This window comes from Corythoichthys intestinalis, chromosome 17, assembly GCF_030265065.1.
Source record: "Corythoichthys intestinalis isolate RoL2023-P3 chromosome 17, ASM3026506v1, whole genome shotgun sequence".
NCBI classification, from domain to species: Eukaryota; Metazoa; Chordata; class Actinopteri; order Syngnathiformes; family Syngnathidae; genus Corythoichthys; species Corythoichthys intestinalis.
In genome coordinates, this window is record NC_080411.1 from 4,541,771 (window position 1) to 4,551,351 (window position 9,581).

Here is a 9,581-nt window from a genome sequence, read left to right on the forward strand (position 1 = left end):
GCAGTTGTTATGCTTTTAACCAAGTATCGAGACTTTTTTACGTCCATATCTATAAAGAATTCAGGGATTTAAGCATTTAGTCACAAGAATTTTCACCGGAAAAACACTGTTTACATAATGCAGCCGTTAGCTACATTTACTAACGGGCTAGCATTGTACTTGACATATTTACAGTACATGAAACAAATGCTAACTGCACCTTTTTTTTGTTTTTTTTGCTTTTAACCAAGAATCGAGACTGTTTTACGTCCATATCTATAAAGAATTCACGGATTTAAGCATTAGGTCACAAGAATGTTCACCGGAAAAACTTTATATAAGGCGGCCGCTATCAACATTTACTAACAGACTAGCATTGAACTTCGACATATTTACGTAAAATGAATGCTAACTGCACGTTTTGTTTTGCTTTTACCCAAGGATCGAGACTGTTTTACATCCATATCTATAAAGAATTCGAGGATTTAAGCATTTATTCATAATAATTTTCACCAGAAAAGCACCGTTTACATAATGCAGCCGCTAGCTACATTCACGAACAGACTAGATTTGTACTTTGACATATTCACGTTAAATAAATGCTAGCTGCAATTTGTTTTTTTTGCTTTTAACCATGAATTAAGACTGTTTTACGTCCATATCTATAAAGAATTTGGGGATTTAAGCATTTATTCACAATAATTTTCACCGGAAAAGCTCTGTTTATATAAGGCGGCGCTAGCTACATTTACGAACAGACTAGCATTGTACTTCGATATATTTACGTATAATAAATGGTAAATGCATGTTCTTTTTTACCTTTTAACCAAAAATCGAGAGTTTTTTACATCCATATCTATAAAGAATTCAGGGTTTTAAGCATTTAGTCATAAGAATTTTCACCGGAAAAGCTCTGTTTATATAAGGCGGCCACTAACTACATTCACTAACAGACTAGCATTGTACTTCGATATATTTACGTAAAATAAATGCTAACTGCATGTTTTTTTTTTTTTTTTTTTTTTGCTTTTTCACCAAGAATCAAGACTGTTTTACGTCCATATCTATAAAGAATTCAGGGATTTAAGCATTTATTCAGAAGAATTTTCACCGGAAAAGCTCTGTTTATATGAGGCCGCCGCTAGCTACATTCACTAACAGACTAGCGTTGTATTTCGACATATTTACGTAAAATAAATGCTAAATGCACTTTTTTTCCCTTTTAACCAAGAATCGAGACTGTTTTACGTCTATAGCTATAAAAAATTGGGGGATTTCAGCATTTATTCACAAGAATTTTCACCGGAAAAGCTCTGTTTATATAAGGCAGCCGCGAGCTACATTTACAAACACACTAGTGTTGTAATTCGACATATTTACGTAAATTAATGCTAATTGCACGGTTTTTCTTTTTTCTTTTAACTAAGAATCGAGACTGTTTTATGTCCATTTCTCTAAAGAATTCGGGGATTTAAGCATTTATTCACAAGAATTTTCACCGGAAAAGCTCTGTTTATATAAGGCGGCCGTTCGCTACATTAACTAACAGACTAGCATTGTACTTTGACATATTTACGTAAAATAAATGCTAACTACACGTTTTTTTGCTTCTAAGCAAGAATCAAGACTGTTTTACGTCCATATCTATCAAGAATCCGGGGATTTAAGCATTTATTCACAAGAACTTTCAACGAAAAAACTCTTTGGCTGTGATTCCACTCGGCCAGCTTTGACAGCCTACCCAACAAAGCAGGCCCCCTATTTATCAACCCCACACCCCATGTCCCATCAATACATTATGAAGTCTATAAATGGAGGTTAATTCGATATATTAATCTGTCAAATATTTTCAGATTGAGGAATCTGATGAGGAAAATGATTCTGTCAAATATTTTATTGTCTAAATCCATTTGTATTTTGTTTTGTTCTAATGTTGAGGAACTTAAGCTGTGGCTGAAGTTCAGTCTATAAGTTGTATTTATTTCAAATTTTATTTAAAATATTTCAATTATTTATTTTTTGTTATTTATTTATTTTAACATTATATTCACATTGATGTTCCAATCTTCAAATGTTGTGAAAATTTTTTTTAAATCCTGTTCATCTCATATCGAACACAAGCCTACCACCGATAATCATTCGCTGCCACCCCTTCGTGAGTTAACTGCTGCGCTTGTCCCTACCTGCTGAGCATAGCCACGAAACATGGGGTTCAGCAGCTTGATGCCGTGGGACAGAGTGGTAGGGACGACATAGCTGGGCCTGAAACAGTCCAACAGGTTTATTAATGTCTATAACAATATTTTCTATATACAGTGGGGCAAATAAGTATTTAGTCAACCACCAATTGCGCAAGTTCTCCTACTTGAAAACATTAGAAAGGCCTGTAATTGTCAACATGAGTAAACCTCAACCATGGGAGACAAAATGTGGGGAAAAAGAAAATCACATTGCTTGATTTTTAAAGAATTTATTTCCAAATTAGAGTGGAAAATAAGTATTTGGTCACTTACAAACAAGCAATATTTCTGGCTGTCAAAGAGGTCTAACTTCTTCTAACGAGGTCTAACGAGGCTCCACTCGTTCCCTGTATTAATGGCACCTGTTTTAATTTATTATCGGTATAATAGACACCTATCCACAACCTCAGTCAGTCACACTCCAAATTCCACTGTGGCCAAGACCAAAGAGCTGTCGAAGGACACCAGAGACAAAATTGTAGACCTGCACCCGGCTGAGAGACTGAATCTGCAATAGGTAAAACACTTGGTGTAAAGAAATCAACTGTGGGAGCAATTATTAGAAAATGGAAGACATACAAGACCACTGATAATCTCCCTCAATCTGGGGCTCCATGCAAGATCTCACCCCGTGGCGTCAAAATGATAACAAGAACGGTGAGTAAAAATCCCAGAACCACACGGGGGGGTACCTAGTGAATGACCTACAGAGAGCTGGGACCACAGTAACAAAGGCTACTATCAGTAACACAATGCGCTGCCAGGGAACTCAAATCCTGCACTGCCAGACGTGTCCCCCTGCTGAAGCCAGTACACGTCCAGGCCCGTCTGCGGTTCGCTAGAGAGCATTTGGATGATCCAGAAGAGGACTGGGAGAATGTGTTAGGGTCAGAAGAAACTAGGGGTGCATGGTCCGATAATAGGAATTATGACGTCATCCTATTAACTCCAATAACATTATATATTATCGGGCCTATTAATAATATTTTTGGCACAGATTCGGATTGGGATGTGAGCGTTTGTTTCCACTCCTGTTTTGCCAGTATGCAAAGTTTTGTTCGTGTTGTAGTGGCTGTATTTTTCCTTCAATTAGCTATAAATCTTACTATAGCTATTAGCAAATGTTTGCATTTCACAGTGTTATGTTTACAAGTTCTTGAGAGGCATTTTGGTTAGTGATAGGCTAGCTGTTCTATAATTGCCAGGTTAAGAAAGTTGTTTCATCGACCAAGACGACAAAAGTCTTCTCTCCTGTTGCACCAAATGTTTTATCTGCTGACAAAGCACAATACATGTTGGGTTTATGTTTGTTTTAGATCAGTGCTCATTGTTCAGGGCAACACATCGTCAATGATATTGACTGATTGATTGTGATTGACTCAAATTATATTTATTTGAAAAAAATAATATAGGCACTTTTTTGAAGTCAAAACTGTTCTTGTCTTTTTTTTGTTTATTATAATAATGTTCATGTCATTATGAAAATTCTGGTTTGGTCAAAGGCAAATCTATGATGAATCAACCACTAGTATTTTTGACCTACAGGTGTTCAAAAACTCAGGTAAATATACATTAAAAAAAAAATATATATATATTATCGGTTATCGTATCTGTATCGGCCTTGAGGAGCAGGAAGTTATCGATATCGGTATCGGTGTCCAAAAATGCATATCGTGCACCCCTAGAAGAAACCAAAATAGAACTTTTTTGTAGAAACACAGGTTCTCGTGTTTGGAGGAGAAAGAATACTGAATTGCATCTGAAGAACACCATACCCACTGTTAAGCATGGGGGTGGAAACATCATGCTTTGGGGCTGTTTTTCTGCAAAGGGACCAGGATGACTGATCTGTGTAAAGGAAAGAATAAATGGGGCCATGTATTGAGAGATTTTGAGTGAAAGTCTCCTTCCATCAGCTAGGGCATTGAAGATGAGACGTGGCTGGGTCTTTAAGCATAACAATGATCCCAAACACAAGAGCCAGGGCAACAAAGGAGTGGCTTCGTAAGAAGCATTTGAAGGTCCTGGAGTGGCCTAGCCAGTCTCCAGATCTCAACCCCATAGAAAATCTGTGGAGGGAGTTGAAAGTCTGTGTTGCCCAACAACAGCCCCAAAACATCACTGCTCTAGAGGAGATCTGCATGGAGGAATGGGCCAAAATACCAGCAACAGTGTGTGAAAAGCTTGTGAAGAGTTACAGAAAACGTTTGGCCTCCGTTATTGCCAACAAAGGGTACACAACAAAGTATTGAGATGAACGTTTGGTATTGACCAAATACTTATTTTCCACCATGATTTGCAAATAAATTCTTTAAAAATCAAACAATGTGATTTTCAGTTTTTTTTTTCCCCACATTCTGTTTCTTATGGTTGATGTTTACCCATGTTGACAATTACAGGCCTCTCTAATATTTTCAAGTGGGAGAACTTGCACAAGTGGTGGTTGACTAAATACTTATTTGCCCCACTGTACATAGGCGCCCAGTCTTGGAGTGAGAAGTAAAAACCACTGGTCCAGGTATCTAAGATGCACCTCTACTTTCAATACATTTTCATTCTGCCATCTCTTATTACCGTTTCTTATGCCAGAGCTCTGTGATGAGTTTTTGGTAGCTCTTGCACAAAGCCGGCTTCTTGTCAGTGCGAACCAGACCGGCGCAGTCCAGGAAGTACTGAGTGAGAGGAGGACTGCTCGGACACAAACAGAATAACAAAAACTTCCATTAAAAACTATTTCCAAACCAGATTTCCAAAAAGTGCCTAAAAACAACTCACCAGTTGGAGAGAGCTTGAAGAGCAGCGTTCATGTAGCAGGAGTTGCCAATGTTTTTCATTCCTGTTAAACCTACAAAACAGGCGAGCAGCTCTTGTTGTTTGTGAGAAGAAACCATGACCATGGCACGGATGATAGGAACTACCTAACATGGATATATATTTAAAAAAAAAAAAAACGGAATCATCAAGTATATGGAACTAATGCTCAATTGGCTTGCCGTACCTCTGGGTTTAAGCTCGTCCTCCTCAGACTCGGAGCCTTCTTCTTCACCCATGGCGATCGGCACCGCTTTTAGCGGGTGACCCAGCAGCATCTCTTCCTGTTCCGGAGTGAAGCAGTGCTGTCGGTGGGGGACGGCGGGCACTGGAACAGAGGCCAGCGGGATCTGGCATTCCAGAAAGACTTCCCGCTCGCATACGTAGCACCAGATCCTGAACGTGGTCAAGTTGACCGTCAGGTTGTGCTTCACGGCCTAGATGAAAGATAAAAATGACCATTTTGAATTGAATCATAATGCTTGGGAGCAACATTTATTCAACTCATTTGCTTCCAAAAACGTATAAATACGTTCTATTTTTAATTTATACTAGGGCTGTCAAATGATTACAAATTTTAATCGAGTTAATTACAGCTTAAAAATGAATCGTAATTAATCGCAATTCAAACCATCTATAAAGTATGCCATATTTTTCTGTAAATTATTGTTGGAATGGAAAGATAAGACACAAGACGGATATATACATTCAACATACTGTACATAAGTACTGTATTTGTTTATTATAACAATAAATCAACAAGATGGCATTAACATTATCTTAAAGTGATCCATGGATAGAAAGACGTGTAGTTCTTAAAAGATAAATGTTAGTACAAGTTATAGAAATGTTATATTAAAACCCCTCTTAATGTTTTCGTTTTATTAAAATTTGTAAAATTTTCAATATAAAAATAAACTAGTAGCTCGCCATTGTTGATGTCAATAATTACACCATGCTCACTCATGGTACTAACCCATAAAATCCGTTGGACCCAAGCGCCAGCAGAGGGCGCCAAACACCAAAAAACACATAACAAGCGGGCATTACACCGTACAGTCATTTTAATCTGTTTGAGCGGGGCATGTGCGTTAATTGGGTCAAATATTTTAACGTGATTAATTAAAAAAATTAATTACCGCCCGTTAACGCGATAATTTTGACAGCCCTAATTTATACGTCTCATACGATTTTTTTTCTACAAGAGACATCTTTAGGTTCTGATGCAACTTGGCTCGACGACCGAATGGATGATCAGGAGGCCAGGCGGCGGACGACCAGGACCACCAGTGGAGCTGACAATGCCGTTGAGTCCGTGCTACTTGCTGAGCAGAGCCCGCGCCGCCGTGCTTGGCCGCTCGCGTCCCCTGCTACCCTCCAGTGTCCTGCGACTCAGCCGGAAACGCGCACGGTCAAAGCCGTTCCCCCCCCAGGAACACAACATGCCCAACACAATTCCCCAGGCTAACTCCGCCACGAGGCAGTGGTCACCACAATAGAGAGACTCAAAAAAATCCATCTTGATGAGCGGCGATGAGGGAAAAGTTGCAGCCACAACAGCGTCATCTCTCAGTTCAATAGTTTAGTTATGTGTAAATAAATTGTTACTTTGCGATCAAATGCTCTATTTGTCTTGTTGTTTATGTTATTTTGTCGAAGGAAAACATTATTCAGATGTTTGGGGTGTCACAAAAATCAAAAAATAGCTGTGTTAAAGTCAAAGTTATGTTTGAAATATATGCTTTTACAAAAAGCTCGATTTCTGTTTTTTCATCAGAAATTGGAAAATTGCTCAAACTAAGCAATTTTCTAATGCTGATTTCTAAAGAATGGAAAAATATTTGAACTAACTTTTTTTATCCTGCTGAAAGAAGAGAGTCTACTATTTCTTTTGGTGGGTTCCATGTTTATATAGCAATAGAACAGAATTTTCTGTGGGCCTTGCAAAATCAGTCAAAATCCAGTAAAACGGCCGAGAGCGAAGATGGGTTGCACTGGTGAAATGGCTGGGAGTAAATGAGTTAAAGGGAACCTCTGACTAAAAGACTTGTCGGATCTAATAAGGTACCATTGTTCTCTTTTACTAAAATATGTTATTAAATGCACATATATTATTGGCATTGATTTTAAAAATCTATAATATTTAGTAAATGTTTTGACCTAAGGATGGCGCTATGTTTTACGCAGAAGCGGTTGGGCTGGACTGGGAGAATAGCTGTGCTAGCTAGCTAGCAAACTAGCATGACGACTGGCATGATTTGGTCACATTCTGCCGCTGCTCAGATTGTTTTGTAACAGAGTTGTGGGATGAGTTCCCAACGTTGTACCTGCATTCAATTCCAGCTCATCAGCAGTGTCTTTAAACCGATCCTAGGCGGCTTGCCGAGATACTGACTTGCTGTCATTTGACAGTTTGTATGTCCCTTTGTTGCTAGTTGCATTAACGTCTTGTTTTTTTTCCGTTTGTCTGCCTCTTCTTTTCCCTTGGGGAGTGGTATCCCCCTTTAAATAAATGTTGAAATAAATAAGCCGAGTGTGCTATAAAGACTGTAGGCTGCCCTCTCCTGGCTTATTTCTATCTAACAGAAGGCTCTCCTCTACTGGCTACATGCCAACTCTGATTCCCCACAGAGACGTCCCGATAACATATTTTCCACGCGAGTCCAAGTCAGTGTCACCTAATTTTGATCACTCTGATACCGAAAAAAGTCTTATTATTATTATTATTTTTTTTTATTTGAACAAAAGTTCCAAACATGCTACAGTACTGTTTACGCTTCTGCTTTTTCCGGGAGTGTTGCGGAGTATAAAATGTATATATTTTTGTTTCTTTTGGCAATGCCATTGTATTACTGGATTTTTAAAACTTTTTAGTCCTTAAAAAATAAAGGAAAAAAATGTTTTATAATTAAAACCCCAACCTTTATCCCCGATTCCGACTCTCTGAAAAATGGCATGGTTAGCCCAATTTCCTGTCACGTGATCGGATCAGGGACAGCCCTAATGCCGCGATTAATTAATCAACACTGAATCAGAAAAATTTAAAAAATCGGGCCCAAGGATGAAAGCGTATACATCCCTATTATATACCAACCAAATTTCATTGTGATCAGTCGATGAAAAATAGAGGAGTAGCACAAAATAAGAGTGGACACAACAACAGCAACAACATAACTGGCCACTTAAGCCTTCAGCCTGTAAAAATTGAAAGGTGGTCAATTACTTGACGTCATCTTTAATTAGTGTCCTTAAAACTGCATCATCAAAGAACATCTCATTTCCACAAATCATCAGTACTAGTTTACCTGAGCATGCAGAGTACTGTGATCTGAGTAGGACTCTCCACAACCAACATATTGGCAGTCATTCTACGGATAAAGAAAAAAAAAAAAAGAACCAAATATACAGTACATACAGTATTAGCAATGAGTATGTGTGTTTCACTGTCATTGACGGTGATAAACGTCCAATCTATTTGAACCAGGAGGAGCTGGCAGCGATAGGATTGCTGCTAACACCTCCCACTTCAAATAGATTGAACGTCTACCACCGTCAATGGCAGACAATGAATTAAAACAGACGTCATACGAGGAGTACCTCAAGACATGCCCACAGGTTGGGACCAGAAACACCACAGGATTGACAGGTCCCCTGTAAGAATAGACAATAAGGAAGCACTTAAAGGTAGAGTACTTGAAACTGATTGGACGTCTATCGGCGTCAATGTCAGTGGGTTAATTAGATAACAAGAAAATGACGTCAACCCACCTTGGATTTTTGAAGGAGGTCGTCTTTGGTTACCTCCCCAATGCTGTCCAGGTGGGGACAAAGGTCGTGTTCGGCCATATTTGTAGTTTATCTGGAAAACAACAAGTCAGATTACAAGCTAACCACAGCGTTCAACGGCGATGACACATAAAACCAAACGCAGCCTGTGCAATCTCAATTCCGAAATAAGGACAATTTAGAACATGTTAATGTAAATAAAGAAGAAGATAAGAAGAAGAGGCCTAAAGGATGACTCGAGGAAAAGATGCTAGGCTAATTATGCCGACAGCAGGCATGACAGTCGTCAATTCATATTTACCGTGACGTGTGACAGCTGTCACAGATATAACTGCTTCATAGTGCAAGTAAACAAAGCACCGTGGGTAAGGACGAAGCGGAGGGAAGGTGAGCGGAATGACAAGACAAGAATTCCCCCTCCTTTCGACCCAAAACAACCCACTCCCACCTCCCCTCCTATTTTCACGTCACGTCGCACTGGTCGCAGGGCTGTGAGAGGGCAGTGTTCTCTTACGTCATAAGTCCACTTGAATTCAATTTTTAAAATACGTGAAGAAAAAATAATATTATTTTAAATATGATTAAAACAACAAAAATTATGTGAAATTTAAATATAATAAAAGTTTAATTGAAAGTTTGGCTAAATGACGTGGAATATTTCACACGCCGATCTCGGATCGGCAGTAAACCATTTTCTTTCCCAGAATGCTTCGAGAACAGCATTAAAATCTGACTCCAGATCACTCAGCGAGACCACATTACCGT

General features: G+C 38.8%; 1 protein-coding gene across 4 annotated transcripts in view; it reads right to left on the minus strand.

The window, feature by feature from the left end:
- usp20 (ubiquitin specific peptidase 20) overlaps positions 1-9,282 on the minus strand; it is a 28,881-nt gene extending 19,599 nt beyond the window's left edge. For 3 of the 4 annotated variants that reach the window (XM_057818797.1, XM_057818798.1, XM_057818796.1), the window contains exons 1-8: positions 9,118-9,282; positions 8,799-8,889; positions 8,628-8,681; positions 8,336-8,398; positions 5,218-5,467; positions 4,995-5,064; positions 4,794-4,907; positions 2,163-2,241 (exon numbers count right to left, since the gene is read on the minus strand). In XM_057818797.1, coding sequence (XP_057674780.1) covers positions 2,163-2,241; positions 4,794-4,907; positions 4,995-5,064; positions 5,218-5,467; positions 8,336-8,398; positions 8,628-8,681; positions 8,799-8,876 — 708 coding nt within the window. In that variant the 5' untranslated portion in view covers positions 8,877-8,889; positions 9,118-9,282. Of the gene's footprint in view, positions 1-2,162; positions 2,242-4,793; positions 4,908-4,994; positions 5,138-5,217; positions 5,468-8,335; positions 8,399-8,627; positions 8,682-8,798; positions 8,890-9,117 lie in introns of those variants that run through there. The other variant, XM_057818799.1, reaches the window with a different exon arrangement.
- Positions 9,283-9,581: the final 299 nt, after the last annotated feature.